Below are 17,790 nucleotides of genomic sequence, written 5' to 3'. Positions count from 1 at the left end.
CTTTCTCCATCAGATTCATCTGACATCAAGGTGGAAGAAAAACATTGCTCATGTTAACTATATTTTCCCTCCCTAATGGCGTTTTGGGTGTACCGACACCAAATGGATTGCAACAGTTTATGCAGGCAACTCACCATCACCTTCTCAAGGGCAACTGGGAAGGGGTGATAAACATTGGTCTGACTAGGGATGTCCACATCCAGTGAGTGAATTAAAAAAGCTTAACATGTTAGCGTTATTGACAGGTTTAACTAGCATTGGTGTGAAATTTATATTTACGTTCACTCTGTCTGTTAAATAGATTGAAGTGTAGATATTGAAATAAAGCAGAATGTCCCAAAAGCAGTGCATGACTTTTTTAAAAATTCCATCCGCTTATCACAGCACTAAAGAAGTGAGGCGGAGAAGATGTGCTTACTATGTATAATTTATGAGAAGTTAGATCTTTGATTAAAGTAACATGTAAAAGCAAGATAACACTAATCAGACACGATCTGTGATATTGTAGGGAGTTTCAAAACAAACCACGAACCAATGAGTGAGAAGGGGTGTGTCTGGAGTCCCAACTGTCAAAAGAACAGGGCACTTTCTGTATGAGTTAATTCAGTGACATGAATGGCAGCGTACACGAGCAAACAGCTCCATTGACTCTTAGTGTGTAGATGCACTAGGAATATGTCACCACAAAGATTGCTTCCAGATTGTTTTTGCAGGGATTTCTGAATTCAGACGACTCGTTGCTATTGACTTAGGGTGAGTGGTGAGTGTTTCAATATTAGTTTCTGTATCTTTTAACAAAAAGCAGTCAAAATGTGTTAAAATTAGTATCTTATCTACTTGGTTTCTGTGAAAAATGATCTTCAACACTGTTTTCTTTCGTAGTTTGTGAGTGGATTTATTCTGGTATGTGCATCAATGTACATTTTGCAATTTAGGGTTGTCTGTACTGTTATTATGGTTATTCATTTACCCCAGTTTTTTCAGCAGACTCTGCCCAGCACCAGCCCCTTGCAGGGAGGACTGGCGGGTGATATTAACAACTCTAGGTGCCCACTAATGTCACTTCGTAATCATCTGCAGAGAGAGTGAAGGTGGATTGGATCAAATCATCTGACACTGCTCTTCTCAGTGTGTTCAGCATCTCAGTTCTGCTGGTTCACTGACATCTCAGGACTGGCTGAAATTGGGAAAACATTGTGTGGGTGAGTTGCTGCAGAGCCACAATATGCACCTTGTGATGCAGCACCTCACTTCTGCAATTCAAATATTGTAAACACCTGAAAGCTTTTGCAGAACCGATATAGAGAAAATTCAGAAACAGCATGCGAAATCTGCCAACACGTTACAAATTGCTGATACTTGTTGTTTTTGATAATTAAACAAATCAGAATTGAATACAGTACAGTGTTGTATTTTATTCCACTGTGTGTATGTTATGTGCACTGTCTTTTTAAATTTTGCTCTGGCTCTTTTGATTGGTTGTCTGCTCTGCCAACTGGTATTGAATACTTAAGTGTAGACTCTCTTCCATACGATAATGGGAACGGGCAGACTGCCATCTACTAAGTGTCAATCTTGGCAAGGTTTTAAGGAAACTTTCTCTTGGTGAGCCTTCGAAAGTTTTCTGACACTGTATTCCCAAACTCCCCTCATTACAATACAGCATGTCCTAATTGGCATCCGACTTGTCATTTGGCCCCACTCACCACAACTGTAAGTATTGGCTGTGCTGGTTCTTCCTGGCATTTCCAGTGCCACCTTTAGAGGTTTGCTGTGCATCTGGTTAAAGTTGTGGCACTCTGCAGCTGCTCTGAGCAGTTCCTGCCGATTGCCCCGGACATGTTGAACAGGGGGTAGTTGGTACCCATCTTCCTGATGGGGACCTGGAAACCCTGCTGGTTGAGGATACATGTGGTTGGTGACCCGCATTGTGTCCTGAGATGGTGGTCACTGATGGAGGGCTAGAGGAGCAAGTGGTGAGCTGGAGTTTCCCGCTACCCGCTCTGACGTTCATGTCAGGAGTTGTCTGCAGTAATTAGGAGAATAGGAAACTGTATATTGATGAGGTGAGATACCATAGTAATGAAGATGCTGATGCACACTAATTCAAACAAGCAGGCCCCTCTCCCACCAGCGAGAATCTCATCTTTCCTTTCAACACTTGGATGGACAACTAAAATTTTTGGTACCAGGAAGCTCCTCACCAGCTTTCTCATGCGATTTTCCCAATTTTTTTCACCAGGGTCTCCATTGTTCAGAGCTGGAAGGGATATGCGTACGATGTTCTATTTGTGTTTTAGTTTTGGGCTGAGCTAATTTAAACTCACCTAGGGTTTGGTAATAATACACATAAATAAAGTGAATCTAAAAATTACAAAGTAAATATTTATATATCTGCTGCAACATAAGCTTACTCCGATACCATCCTGGTGGGAGAGGTGGTGCCTTTTGTCTCATCTCAGGTGGACCTAAAAGCTTCCATAGTGTTATTTTAAAACAGAGGGCAGGAAGTGGGAGGCGATCCCCAGAGTCCCGGACAATATTTATTCTTCACCCATCCAAATTGCAGATTATTGGGTCCTTATAGTTTACAAAGATATGTCTTTGCTTCTTTCTCATCTTAATGTACGGCAATAATATAAAATGTCGAGAGTGTGGTGCTGGAAAAGCACAGCAGGTCAGGCAGCATCTGAGGAGCAGGAGAATCAACGTTTTGAGCATAAGCCCTTCATGAGGAATGAAGCTTGTAGGCCAGGGGGCTGAGTGGTAAATGGGAGGAGGTGGGGCTGGGGGGAAGGTAGGTGAGAAAGTGATAGGTAGATGAAGGTGGGGGTGGAAGGTGATAGGTAGGAGAGGAAGGTGGAGCAGATATATGGGAAAGAGGATGGACAGCTCAAGAGGATGGTGCAGAGTTGGAGGCTTGGGACTGGGATAAGTTGGGGGGAGGAGAAATGAGGAAACTGGTGAAATCCACATTAATCCCATGTGGTTGCAGGGTCCCAAGCCGGAAGGTGAAGTGTTCTTCTTCCAGGTATCAGGTGGTGAGGGTTTGGCGATGGAGGAGGCCCAGGACCTGCATGTCTTTAGTCAAGTGGGAGGGGGAGTTGAGTGTTCAGCCATGTGGCAGTGGGGATGGTTGTGCGGGTGTCCCAGAAATGTTCTCTGAAATGATCCGCAAGCTGGTGTCCTGACTCCCCGATGTAGAAGAGATCACATTGGCTACAACAGATACAGACAGGATATGACGTGTATGGAAGTACAGGTAAATTTCTGTCAGATGTGGAAGGATCCTTTGGGGCCTTGGACGGAGGTGAGGGGGGAGGTGTGGGCACAGGTTTTGAAATTCCAGCGGTGGCAGGGGAAGGTGCCAGGAGTGGTGTGTGGGCTGGTGGGGGGTGGGGTGGGGGGGGAACATGGATCTGACAAGGGAGTCACGGCGGGATTGGACTTTCTGAAACACTGATAGGGGTGGGGAGGGTAATATACCCTCGTGGTGGGGTCTATTTGGAGGTGGCGGAAGTGGCAGAGGATGATGTGATGTATGTGGAGGTTGGTGGAGTGGATGGTGAGGACCAGGAGGGTTCTGTTCTTGTTGCGTTGGTAGGGGTAGGGTTCAAGGATGGAGGTGCGACAGCATCTGCAGTCCTCACTTTCTCCTGGTAATATGGAATGAGCAACACTGCAGAGGCTGCCTAGGATTTCCCCAATTTCATTTCCATTGCTGTTAAAAGGTTGAGTTTGTTGATGTTCAGTTCCACAGGTGGTGTTGCCAGCCCTCTGGTACAAGGCTGAATTGTTTATTTGCCAGCCTAAATATTGTGTGTTGTTAAACCTTTTGATTATGGCAGCTGATACAGTGTGGGCTGGCTCCTCAATGAATGCACATTTCAAGCAGGGACTTGTGTGCAGTAATAAATCTTAGCTGATTATTTTTGTCATTTATCCCCTTGTTTGCTTCCTCACCGATATGATGGTACTGAGACAGAAGTAGCCCCCTCTTGGCCATTTTGGCTCGATATATTAGCTTGCACAGATTGCGAATCTACTCTGGGAGCTCTCTAATCAGTGGAGCTCAATGCTACTCTACATCTCTGCACACTTAACAAATTACATTAATAAGTTCATGATGACCGAGGACAGCTGCCTTGATATCCATTGTGAGCACTGATTATTGTGTGGACACTATTAATCTCCAATCTTAAAATAATATTGTTAATCCATCAAAAATCAATAAATATCAAGTGCAGTGCTGATTAGATAGATGCACCTGGCAAAATTAGAGTAAATAGATTTGATTTGAATTTTTTAAATTCTCCAATAAATAAATTCTCTTACTTTTATGGGTTTCCTTGAACCTCATGCTATCCAGGCAGAGAGGGATTGTCTGTTTCAAGATTTCAATCATTGCCGATACCTGGTGCTCGGCAGTGTCTTGAGATTACTCCCCCTCCAATTCTCTCTTCCTGTCTGGAAGTGATTAGTCTGCACTCAGCATATTCCCACAAAGGCAGCAATCTGTAAGCCACCTATTTCTAGTAGACATAATACACCCTGCTATCCAAGGCAGACAATGTAACTACTTTGTTAACCAGGGGAAAATCCTGTTGGAGAGTGACACAATTCAATCTTGTTGTGCAGAGACTGAAATGGATTGTGACTGTTTCATTTTAACCACATAGCCACAAGTACCATACAGGCAATGTATCAGTTACATTTCTGGTGAATTATAACAGTTGTAGATGTACTTATTGTAAGGAAGTGCGTCAATGGCATGGGTATTTACATATTTTGTTAACTTATATAGTGAGCCAAACAAGGAAGTTGTGCATTTTAACTGTGTAATTGCTGAGAAGTGGTCCAGACCTTGCAGCTGTCCCTACCACAGACATTCAGAGAGTGTGCATTTCCTCTCTCTGTACCGCAATACAATACTGGACTTTGGTCCTATACTGGCCTTTTTATATTTGTGAGAAGGAGAGCAGATGGTGTCTGGATGAGCAAGAATCAGAGTAAAACGTTCCTTTGTTTGTTCTTCTGAGAATTTTTATGTCAGACTAGTCATGCTGTCTTTCTGCTTTGTTAACCATACCTAACCCAAGCAGTTTGGGGTTTTAATCATTTTTGCCATTAAACTCCTTTCTTTTCTTTTAACCCTTTAGCTGCTCCTCTCCCCATTACACGACTAGTTGCCTGACATCACCTACTTCTGCTGCATACCTCTGCTGGTATCACTGTGTAACTGGTCAAAATGAGGTAAACTGATCTTGGAGAGTCAGCTGTACTCTGCTGTTATGTCATGTGAGGAAGCTTCCACACAAGGCAGTTGTAAACAAATGGGGACATATGAGAGGAGAGAGGGAAGGAGGGTGGAATGCAGGTCTGGACTCATGTTTTACTATTCCATTATTTAGTTTTATGTATTTAGCCAATACATAATTTAACCAGGAAACAAGCAGAAACCTTCCCATTTGCTGAATTTACAGTGATCAGTTCTTTAATGCAGAGGGGTAACTCCTTGAAATTTGCAGTATAGTTTATGCCTCTCTCCAAGTGCTTTGCACTGAGGCCCCATGGTGGAGGTTGGTTGTACAGATCCCCTGTTCTGAACCTCTGTGGCAAGGACAACTCCTGTCTTGGTCATTCAAACCTTGCCATTTGATTGGACAATTGCAGACTTTTTGACGTTGCATTAGCTTTGTTTTTAGAAGATGCCTCATTTCCAAAGCAAAGTGATATTGACAGTCTGGGTTCAATTCCTGTAATGCCTGAGGTCACCATGAAGATCCTGCCTTCTTGCCCTTTTCCCTTGCCTGAGTTCTGTTAAACTTGCAGTTAAGTGCACCACCAGTCATCTCTCTCTAATGAGAGACTGGGACTATGGAAACTATCATCTTAGAGGTAAACAAGAAAAATGTGATCAAGTCCAGCATTTGGGAGATTGAACATGACTAACTAGCTGTTGGATCACTTCTTCTTTTCAAAGAGGTATAAAACCACCACTATTACCAAGCTGCCTGTCTTCAAACACCGCAGGTAGAATCTGATGACTGCAGTATGGTTAAGTGGTTAACAAACAGAACCAAGACTCACTCACTCATCACACCTATCAATTTTGGTCCCTTCATAGATTGAGAACATTTATTATCTATTTTTCAGCTGCAAGTTTTTGTATTTTGAATCTCGTTTAATATATATTTCTGGGACGATCAACTCTTAACACCCAGCATTCTGTCCCTCTCCAACTTTTATTGTGAGAATCAAATGGGGAAAGTGATTACCATCGTTTGTGTGGTTATTCTCATCTAAACTGTGTGTGGGGAGTTTCTACAGGATGCTTGAGGCTGAGGAACTGAGTACATTTGCTTTCTTATAAATGCATCATTTACTCATTAAATGTTACCGTGGTTCTGAATGTATTTTAACCATGGAATACATTGCAGGTTTACAAATCTTGTGGTATAACAAGACATATTGCAATTAATATAGAACAGAGTAAAGTTATACTTCAGGCCAGGAATGATAGAATGATCTAAGCAGTGTTTTGAGTATTTAAAAGGACGCACGTTTGGATCTGTATGTGTTCCAAGGACAATGGGAGTGAATAGTCAGTAAGTCAGGCCATTGGAATTCTGTGCAGTGGGAATAAGTGATTTGATTAAGATGCTGTCTATTTGGGTGAGAACCCTTGTTCCTCCTTGCTCCATGGGAATTTTTTTTTTTAAGAAAAGGCCTTATCTGTTGTTGGCAGCCTGGGCGAAACAGACCTGGTCTGTTAGCGATCTATTACCCATCTTGAGCTGGGCACATGGGGGTATGCTTCTGATTTTGAAGGAAGGAAAGGAGTACCCTGGGGACCTGGTAGGTTGGCTCAGTAATGGAGAAGAAAAACAGGTGCAGTCCTGAAAACTGCTTTGAGCTCACAACAGTTGATGGATCCTCCCCAAGTTCGTGCAGAAATTGTACCTGCTGCAGTGCAAGCTTCTGAAGTCTGGGCTGGGGAACACTTGCTATTTTTAATCTCAATAATTCAGTCATTACACCCACCTTCCTTTTTAAACCTGTCTGAAAATAAGCCTTTTACAAAGCTGCAGCTCATTCATAATATGTATCACCCTCATCTCCATGTATTTCACATCTATTTTGTATTGCAGTAACCCCAGCCATTGGTGACAGATGTCTTGTCACAAACACTGCTATTAATTCTGAAACATTCTAAAGTATCAGTTTATGGTTTCCATCCAAAATCGAGAAATTTAAAGCTTGTTCCTTTATTTCTTAGAACTGACACTTAACTACATAGGTGTGATGAGGAATAAAAATGACATTCTAACAGCCTTTTGTATGTGGTTTTGACGTAGCTATATGATTAACTGTCAGATCCTAAAAAAATGTTTAGAAAAACATTGAATTTAGCTGTATTTGAGTAAGCAAACATCACTTGACATTTTATTTTAATATCTTATGATCAGGTGAGGAGGGATAATTTGCTCCTTTTTTTGTCAGTCCCTCTCAGTCCGTCACATCAAATATTTTTATTTCCTTTCTCACATGTTGATATCATTCTTAAGATAAACTTAGTTAACCAAATCAAAAATGAAGAAGAGCCAATTTCACGAATTTTTGATTGAAAGAGAATGGAGTTTATCACCTAATAAACTCACACCGTACAAAAACACACTATAAAGTTTTAAAGGAAAAGTTGTTGTGAGAAGGGTGTCTGGTAATAAAGGGAAATAGAAGCAAATGAGGTACATATCTTAAGAGTACCCTGCATTTCAAGAATGAAATGACCTGCATTTAACTGTTTAGTTGCTGTCTTGTTTTCTCTAATGATGCACCTGTGGATATCCCAGGATTCTTAGAGAGTGGTTGTTTTTGTTCCAAGGTTGGACTTCATTTGCTAACTCCTGACCATGACAGAGATTGAGTGAAGAGTTTTCAGTATCCTTAGTGTCCATGGCCATGTTGTTTTCTACATATGGTTTCTTTGCACATTCTGCTATCTGTATCAATGTTTTATTTCAAGTTGGATAGTTGTAGACAGCCTTTCATCTCAATATATGAAGTTATAGTGCAATTGTGAAATAAGTAAAACAATTATACATGAATTTTCTGATAGCTCACTGAGTCTCTGTGCCTTTCGATTAAAATGGTAATTCAAATGCAGCCAGTTTTATTACATGTGGGTTGCCTTGACTTGTCAAGTTATAACAACCATTTTAAATATTAAAGTCAAATGATAAAAGCTGAATATTATTAGTACATTTTTTCTAAAATTGTAACAAGGGTCCTTGTATAAATAATACTAGTTGCAGTTTGAATTTTATCTGCAATGGAACTTTAACTCTTAATATTTAATGTCCAAATAACAGAGGCTACCTTAGTACGTGTATATGAATATTGTTTCCTCTCCTTGTGTCTGATTATTGAAAATTAAGATATTACAATTCAAAAATAGGGAGAAAGAAAATACAATTCAATAAAATCTGCTGTTTTGATTAACTTGTTAGGATGCTTTCAAAAGAACCCTATTTAATTTTTCTAATGCTGCAATGCATTAACTACGCTCAGCTGACTATTAGCAGGACAAGGACTGTGGCCTAAGAGAGCTCTGAAAGGCATCAGCATTGACAAGAATAGCAACAAGGACCAGCTATGCAGAAAGCAAGATGTGAATGGAATTAGTTCTACTGACTATGAGAGGGCAGGTTTTGAATCTGGCATAATTTTTCACTTCACTATTAACATACAATGTTTCATTCTCACAGGTTAACATACTGTAGAGGAATCTAGGTAACCATCTGAACGATACAGTAAACAAGATGGAATCCCCATTATGGAACGTGACTGAAGAGCCCACACGTTTGGTGTAAGTTTGCAGTTCTGTATTATTGTCCATTCTCAATTCACTCTTGTACTTTTTAATATATGTAGTTATCCCTGGTAAGGCATTCTGAGTAACGTCTTCCTCAAAGAAGGAGAAAATATGTAATATAACAATTCCTCAATAGTTCATTACATTTTTTAATGGTTCACTTATCAAGGAAGAAATTATGTAAAACATATTCTTTATCATACATTACTGCTAAAAAAAACTCTGTAGTCACTCAATCTATGGTACAAACTTCAATCTACTTGAGGTGTTGGTGATTGAGCCAATGTGTTGTGTTTTCACTTCATGATTTCACCTCAGGGTGAAATAAATGTTGCAGAATTAAGCAACAGATCGTGTAGGGAGAATGGAAATTGTAGCAGCCAGCGGTGGTTTGGAATAGTGCCACTTGCTAAGGATAGTGAAAAGCTACCTCATCAGTTTGAGTAAAAACCTGAGACTATCTGGACATGTAAAAGAAGCTGACTGATGACCTCTTCATCATGGCTTTTCCAAGCAATAATGTGGTTGCCCCAGCTGTAACCTATTGCCATTAATTTCAATGGAAAGGAAATATAAACTAGATACAATGTCTGATTAAGTGAGTGATTTGTTACGCTATACAGAAAGGATTATTTCATGTGACAATAATTTCCACATTCATGTTTAAACAGGAAATGGGTTGAATAATTAAATAGTTATTCACTGAATTTGTTTGCTCCTTGGATGCTCTGGAGTGCGTTATGTGTCTGGGAGCAAACCTGTTGTGCTCTTATTAACAAGTTTCAGTGTCCTGCTATAAATTTTGAGATAAAGTCAAGATGTTGAATACTATGTTTGCCTTGGAGACCTGGTTCCACATGGCTTCCATGAGGCAAGTTGAGCATCATGTAGTGAGTTGTCAGCAAATTACCCAGTCAATTCTGAAATGAATGGACTAGTTACAGCGCTTGCTGACATGTTAATTCTGGTCTCTGCCACTTTCTCCAAACAGGATGATTTGATTAAAATTCATGCAGATCTATGAATGCTAGAACTCCTGTAAGTAGTTGAGAGTAAATGCACTTTATCTCTGGCAATATGTACAGAATATCAATGTTCCTCATCTGTGGTCTCAGTGTTGGTGCAGCTGACCTCAAGGGTTCACCAGCGAGTGAGAGGAAAGTTGGAGGCATACCTTTGCTCACCAGTGAATGGGAAACTGGGAGACATGGGCCTTGAATTTCCTCGGAATTACTATCTCTTTGCCATTGTAATATTGTCATGAGTGTGATGGCAGAGGGGGTGTGTCTCCCAGCGCATTCTCAGATAATGAGAGACTGGAAGAGGTGGGTTTCCATTGTAATCAGAATAAAGTTACCATCAGTTTGATCTGCAAGGACATTCTTGGTCACAAATGCAATGGGAAATCAAAATGAAGATGAGGGGGTGTCCATAACCTACTGCCACTCACTCATGAAGAAAGCCCTGTTGGGTGAAAGCTACAGAACTGTCAAGTATTTGAAAAACCATACATCAGAGTGAGTCTTTGTAGCAGATAAAATTAAGTGCAAAAATTAAATATTTTTCATTCTTGTAAATACTGAAAATACTTTTGAAAAGTTAGGTACATTCCATCGATGCTTTTCCATCTGATGAAATTAACAGACGGGCTGAAAATTTCTTCTGAAATTTATAAGAAAGTCAATTTTTGTTTACGTTCTTGAACTAGAGTATAACTACTTTCCATTGTAATGTATTCTCTGAACCAGAGTTAGTAAAAAGCAACTTCTTCAGATTTGTACACATCTTTTACCAAATGACTCATAAACCTTATGAGACAGAAAACTCCAATAAGGTTAACTTATTACATAAATCACAGAATCCGTGCTGTGTGGAAAGCAGACCATTCAGCCCATTGTGTCTACACTGATCCTCTCAAGAGCATCCCACCCAGACTTGTTCCCCTACCATATTTCTGTAACCCTGCATTTCCCATGGCCATCCCACCTAGCCTGTACATCCCCAGTCTCTATGGACAATTTAGCTTGGTCAACCCACCGAACTGTACATCTTTGGACAGTGGGATATTATTAAATTCTATTGAATTTTAGAAATACTAATATTTAGAAATAATTTGTGGCCATGCTGAATGCCTGCATTTGGCTTTAAAATGCTATTGGTTGCCTTAGACTTATTAACATGTTTCCTCCATTTAAGTTATGCTGTTACTCATAAAACTTACACTGTTGAAAGACTGCTAAAACCATGTTCACTTATTATCTAAACTTAGCAAGTCAGTCACTAGTTTTCGCTTTAAGTGTAGTTACCTTAGGAAAATGTTTGCAGTGACCTTTCAAATTGTTAACAGATGTGTTTGGTGAGTTTTAAGGTCATTGTACATTTGGATAGAAAATTAAGTGCCGATAATTCTGCACAGTTTACATCCTCAATGTAATAGCTTCCCTGTCAAATGCTGTGTATCTGTCTCATACAAGGCTATAAATGTTAGGAAAATGCAAAGAGTGAGATTTACAGTCAAGCAGAAATAAAGAGCCTGCAAATTCACTGGTAAATATTGGTTTTGTATATAGTATAAAATGGTTGAGTTTGCAGCTCATTTTGCATCTTCTGATTTTTATGTCCATTTGCTGCTGAATCACTCCATCTGTTTTATAAGAAGTCAAGATTTATTCCACGGTCTTCTGTTTGTTAACAGCTTAGAGTGACACAGAAGTTAGTTCCAATTTAAGTGGATTTAGGCTGGCATTCAGCTGTGTTCACTAAATGAAACCACTCTAACACTGGTGGTGTAATCATCTCAGAAACATACAAAAGAGCTCTCCCTACTCTCAAACGGATGGGTGTTGTTAGTGTATACATTCCTGTTAATTATTTCATTAAGTCTCCCAGGACAAATTCTGAAAAAGGCTGCATTTCTGGAAGCAAACCCTTTAAAAACCAAAGTCAATACCGTGTGGACAAGACGTAATTTCACAACATAAGTTAGTCTAGCTTTCGCAGCGACGCCCCACCTGATGAAGGAGCGTCGCTCCGAAAGCTAGTGCTTCCAATTAAACCTGTTGGACTGAAACCTGGTGTTGTGTGATTTTTAACTTTGTACACCCCAGTCCAACACCGGCATCTCCAAATCATAAGTTAGTCTGAGAATTCCTCCGAAATAAAAAAAATCAAAATACAGGTTGTTCTGCTGTAACATGTGTTTCGTTAACGTAAATTCTCTGTAACGTGATTGACGAATGTGGGACACTGTTTCTATAGCACAAACTTTTAAACCGTGTGTTGACTGTAACACAATTACAATGTCAACACTTCAACTGCTACTTCGAAAGTGTGATTTTTTTATCATGGAGGTTGCACAAGAATGCAACCATTGCAATATAGAAGAACTACATGTATGACTGCTCATAAAAGGCACTATTACTCAAGTTCACTGGTGAGCTTGCCTTTTGAGCACAGTTTCTATTAACATTAAGTTTATAGGTGATAGAGAAACCAAGATATAGAGCTTCTTCTTAATAAAGTTTATGGATTTATTCACAGATACATGGTTCTCCTCATGCACCCCAGTCCCAGCCGTATTATATTTATATTTTTTCAATCTATATGTTTAAGATGTGTTATGTTACATCTCCATAGCCATCATAGGTGGGATGTAAACCAAAATCTATTGGTCTAGGGGTGTGGACAGTAGCACAGCATCACAGGAACAGAATTGCACACTAATTACTAGATCAATTAAGACCCATCTACTATTCACAAAATATGTTTTAATTAGCAGCTCGTAGCTCCGAAAGTGTTATTGGTGAATTTATCTTTAATATAATAATTTTTTTGAATATTTGTTTAGAAGAGACATTGGCTGGAATTTTAGTGGAAGGTGGGATAAGGGTCAGACAAACCAAGAAATCCGAGGGGGAGAAAGATGGACAGGGTAACCCCACAACTTTGCAATTCACTCCAGATTTTGGAAGGACAGGCTCTGGTGTGGATGGGAAACCCCATGGGTCTGATGGAATACTCTCCACTTGCCTGAACAAGTGCAGCTCCAATAGGTTCAATACCATCTAAAACAGCCCACTTGATTGGCACCACTCCCTCCTTCCTTTACCAGCTGCAAAGTTCATTGCAGCAACGTGCCAAGCCTCATTTGGCAACACCTTTCAAAATTGAGACCTTTACCACCTGGAAGGCAAAGGGCAGCAACTGCCCATTACACTGCCATCTGTACATTCCCCTCCATTCCACACACCATCCTGACTTGGAAATATATCACTGTCCCATCACTTGCAAACTGTCAAAAAGCTGGAACTCCATCTGTAACTGCACAAGGTGGACTGCAACATTTCAATGTGGCTTACCATCACATTCTTAGGGGCAATTAAAGATGGAACAAATGCTGTCCTTGCCAATGATGCTGATATGTCCATGTAAGAATTGCAATGAAAGAAAATGAATGGAAGTGGAAATATGAAGAAGTCCTTTCAGAAAACAAACATATTTTGCTTACAGATTCCTAATTATGCACAAAAAAGAAATTCCAGACCATACTATTTGTTTCTTTACAATTAAAAAAGAGATTTGTCTACTTCACCTTTAAACTAGCTGTATTTTTTTCTCCAGAGCAGTTTAAATGACAGACAGGATGTGAGAGTACAGCATCTGCTTTAGTCCCAGTAGAAAGCTTGTGACATAGGGATCAGGCAACAGTTGGACAGGAATTTAATGCTGCAATCTGCTACCCAGAAACAAATGGGCAGCTTAAGTTGAAGAGGGAAGGAAAGCATTGTGTCCTTGTTTTTAATTTATTTAAATTAACATATTAATAATCCTATTGCTGTTAATGTCAATTATTTATCCCATAAATTATTTCATTATTAAACTTTGGTCAATTTGGACTAAAGCAAGGTGAGACTCTTTAAAATGATGAGTAGATCAGTTTCAGAACTTGTCAGCTTTGCTCTTAATACACACTACTAAATGTTCAAGTGTTAGCTGGAAACAGTTTTTGAAATGCCCCATAATTGCTCACGTTGTCATAACAGTGGTAAAATATGGACTTTCAATTTTCAGTTTTCATATCTGACTTCAGTACCCGCAAACATTTAGGGATTAAAATGGTTTTAAAAAAAGGAAAAATGATGGTAAATTAGCTTCAGTACTCACCTTAGTGGATTGAACCTAGTTTATGAAGACAGTGTGAGATAAACAAAGGCAAGCTGAAGAAACATGACTATTTTAATCACAAAGTATTGAAACACAGTCAGGTACAAAAAAACCTTTACCTCCCAGTTTCCTTTTACAAATTTCTGGAAATTTCACATGCACTTAGTCCTTATTATCCCCTGAATTGTTACCCTTGGAACTGTGTACTTGTGAGGTCAGCCCCTGATTCCATCTACTTTTCTCCATCATGTCATCTGGACTGCCTCAGGAAACCAATTGCAGCCATTCACAGTACAAAGGAAAGTACATAGTAATGCCCCTATCTCTCACAGATAACAATGACTGTGTATACTGAGATGAAAGTAGACAGCAGATTATCCAAGATGGGAAAAACAGTGATGTGAAACATGGGAATGCACAAGTGAATTTTAGGAAAAGAGCTCTTGGGCATAGAAATGAAGTTAACTGGATCAGTAATGCAGAACTGGAGCATTCTCTCTCACTACAGATTCCCTCAGACTCTTGAAGAGTGTCCAGTGATAAAGCAAATTGGAGAAACAGTCTTGACCTTCCTTTGTACCAGACTGTCCCCTTTGTAAACTCTATCGGTTTATGCTTTGATATCACATTTTTTAATTTTTCTTAGGGTGTTAATTCATAAAATTATTCCTTTCATTCAAGGGAACCTTGTCATTGGCTCCATAATTTTGACTAGTACTTCATTTTAGTTGAAGTCTGATATAGTTGTGTACCAAAAAGAATTTAAATATTTGTTGTGACTGACCATGGAGTTTAAAAAGTGGAGGGCAATTCATCCCACCTCATCTGGTCATGACAATGTGCACTGACAGAATTTTATTTGAACCTTACCCTTTGTGTTTTTTTTATTGTGTTACAGAGGGATAGTGATGAATTCCAGTGAGAACTCCAGCTTGATAGGCCGAGTTGCCTGTGTCACCTGGGACCCCATGAGAAACATTATTCTCCCAATTGTCTACTTGGTGGTCCTGTTTGTTGGACTCTTCGGGAATTGCATCGCGTTGCTGACATTTCTACAGAATGCCAGGAAGGTTAAAAAAGCAATCCGGGTGTACCTGATTAATCTGACGCTGGCTGATATCCTGTTTAACCTCACTTTACCATTTTGGGTGGTTTATTATTTCAAGGGGGGAGACTGGATCTTCTCAGAGGTCATGTGCCGGTTAGCTGGAACATTCTACTATATAGCGACATACAGTGCCATCACCTTTATGATCTTCATTAGCATCAACAGGTACTGTACGGTCCGAATGAAAAGACTCAACCTTCCTTTCAACAAGCCAGTTGGATCCCTTTGCACCTGTGCTGCAATTTGGGTAATTTGGATTGCATGTGCCATTCCTACATTGATACAGCAGCAGTCTTTCAAGAGGGGGACCATTGTAAAATGTTTTGAAGAATACTCTGGCAAGAGGTTTTATGTGTATGCATCTTTCACGTTCTTCCTCATATCCTTATTGATTGTTCTACTGAGCTACATTTCAATAATGAAAGCTCTTTCAGCCCAAGGGAAAACATCTCAAGGCATCCATCGAAGGCTGGCTAAATCGATGGTGCTGGGGATGCTTGTAGTGTTTTTGGTGTGTGCTTTGCCCTATCATGTTTTCCTAATCCCCTGGCAGTTAAGCAGAGCTAACTCCGAAGAGATTTCTCACTGTGGCCCTCCCAAGGCCATTGACATTATCCACCAATTGAATGTGGCTTTGCTGAGCATGAATAGCTGCATTGACCCAATCATCTATTGCTTCTCTGTAAAGCGGTTTCAGAGAGAGTTGATGAGAACATTCAGAAAACTGATGCGCTGTTTGCCCTTTCAAGTGCATACTTTTGAGGCCTCAGAAATTCATATCAGATCGACGTCACTCACTACGTCGTAGCCTCGGGGCTGAGAAGGATTGGGGCCTGACCTTGAGGTCAGCACTCTGCAGTTTGTTACATACTTACAGCTGAGTTAGAAATGAAGTGCCAAGCCATCCTTGGAGCCATCACACTCAGGTTTTACTGCTAAAGCATCCATCGAGCTGTTCTCAGTGACTTCCCGCACCTATTGAAGCTTGGCATGACTCAAAAGACACTTGTGACTGGTACAATTTTTAAATTCCTACTGAGTGAATTTTCATCCTTAAAGAATGTGCAGCTTAAATTCCATCCATTTTTGGCATTAGAAGGCTTGCCTCAGAGCAGCAAGGTCTAAAACTGACTTTGAATTTCAAAGTGCTGACTTGAAAACAGTGTTGCCCCTAGGAACAGATCCATGAGAAACATGTCAATGAAGGGAGATTTGCTGGAAAAGTCTTAACATTTTTATCATAATGAAGTTGAATGGAAAGAAGGCAAGAGACACATGTTGATAAATTTGTACATCACTGAGTCATGTATCGGGAAGTACATGGGGAGGTGAATCCTCTCCTTTGCACTTAAAGCAACCATGTCAAAATTCTTTTTACTGACAATGGTTACAAACCTTTGTTCCATTTCCCAGAATACTCAAGTGGAAAATTGAATCAGATACATTGCTCTGATCTTATTCTGCACCGCAAACAATCCTGGTTATTTTGCTTCTTTGAAAATTTGTTTGTCTCATAAATTTTCTTTTTGTAGTGATACACTTCAGTTTGTTTATTGTGGTATCACTTTTGTACTTTGTAAAGTATTCATAATATTTTTGATTGTACTTTTCATTGAAATTCTGACCTTGACTTGTTTGAAGTCCTGGAGGCAATTAACACTGGAATCCAGCCTTCCATTGTGACTGTTTTTAACGAGAACTGTATTAAGTCTTGATGATTATGTGGACAATGTATATAAATGAATGCTGGCACAGCAGTTTGTAAAATAAATATTATTATTTATGGAAGAAAGAATCGCAGTAACAAAGAATCATTTGGCCTGTCAAATCAATGCTAGTATTTCCACCACATGCACAATCAGGTCTAATTGCACTCTCCTGCTTATTCCCCAAAGACACTCAGATATATCCATTCACTAATGCCCCTTTGACACATTGAGAGAGCAGGAAAGGGTGAGGGGATTTTATGAAGCCAGCAGCAAATGTGGTGTGCGGCTTAATTTGACAGAATGAAAAATGTTGATTTTCTGATAGCGGGTTGAGTTGCAGAGGTAAAACAGAAACGTTTGTGGTCTGTCAAACATTCCACTGGCCTGTGTTGGGTCTGTATTGGTAATACATTTGTATTCTATGAATTTTTATCCCATTAAAATATTTCTTCACTTTGTCTTACCTTTAAGTCAAAGTCAGTAATGGCGCCCAATTCATGGTCACTTAAGAGTGGGATGGTTAGTTTGCACTAGTGTGTAAGGTCAGGAATGTCCCATGCTTCCACTCTTTGGCACAAGGAGGGGAGGAGGAGAATGAAAGATTGTGTGGAGGCTTGGGAATGTCAAGTGTCAGTCAATGGCGAAGGGAGTACGTATGGAGGAATGGAAGAAGGTTTGAAGAGGACAGAGGATGAGGTTGCAGGGATGGAGGAGTGAAATAGCAAAGGTCTGGAATCCCAAAAGTGGTGGGGAGGCGTAGTGGTGATTGGGATAATCAGTCAAAGTAAGAAAATGAGTGGCCTAAAGGCTGATGTCAGTACTGTAAAAATGTATGTCCATCTCTGTTCCCACTGCACATACGGGGGCCTGACAGACATGTGGTGTAAAGATAACAATGTGGCAAGATTTGTGACAGAATTTCTAGTAAGAGGATA

At 39.9% G+C, this 17,790-nt stretch overlaps 1 protein-coding gene across 5 annotated transcripts; it reads left to right on the top strand.

Annotated features, from left to right (window-relative positions):
* The first annotated feature begins 614 nt into the window (after window positions 1–614).
* On the top strand, window positions 615–17,063 carry LOC122563437 (platelet-activating factor receptor-like). 5 transcript variants are annotated; one of them, XM_043717176.1, is made up of 4 exons: window positions 615–753; window positions 5,160–5,253; window positions 8,769–8,869; window positions 14,937–17,063. In XM_043717176.1, the coding sequence occupies exons 3-4, from the start codon at window positions 8,823–8,825 to the stop codon at window positions 15,952–15,954; spliced, it is 1,065 nt and encodes a 354-aa protein (XP_043573111.1). In that variant the 5' UTR covers window positions 615–753; window positions 5,160–5,253; window positions 8,769–8,822; the 3' UTR covers window positions 15,955–17,063. The 5 variants fall into 5 exon arrangements, with proteins under 5 accessions (XP_043573111.1, XP_043573112.1, XP_043573109.1 ...); XM_043717177.1 differs by having other exon boundaries at window positions 615–760; XM_043717174.1 differs by lacking the exon at window positions 5,160–5,253.
* Window positions 17,064–17,790: the final 727 nt, after the last annotated feature.

This window comes from Chiloscyllium plagiosum, chromosome 27 (genome assembly GCF_004010195.1).
Source record: "Chiloscyllium plagiosum isolate BGI_BamShark_2017 chromosome 27, ASM401019v2, whole genome shotgun sequence".
Taxonomy (NCBI): domain Eukaryota; kingdom Metazoa; phylum Chordata; class Chondrichthyes; order Orectolobiformes; family Hemiscylliidae; genus Chiloscyllium; species Chiloscyllium plagiosum.
Note: the sequence above shows the minus strand (reverse complement) of the source record. Positions and strands in the feature narration are given on the sequence as shown.

What these genes read in the sequence shown, in the direction of transcription:
- LOC122563437 (XM_043717174.1), top strand. Translation starts at nt 8,823, where the DNA reads ATGGAATCCCCATTATGGAACGTGACTGAAGAGCCCACACGTTTGGT. An exon ending in GAAGAGCCCACACGTTTGGT is followed by an intron (nt 8,870 to 14,936) that starts GTAAGTTTGCAG and finishes ATTGTGTTACAG; the next exon opens with AGGGATAGTGATGAATTCCA.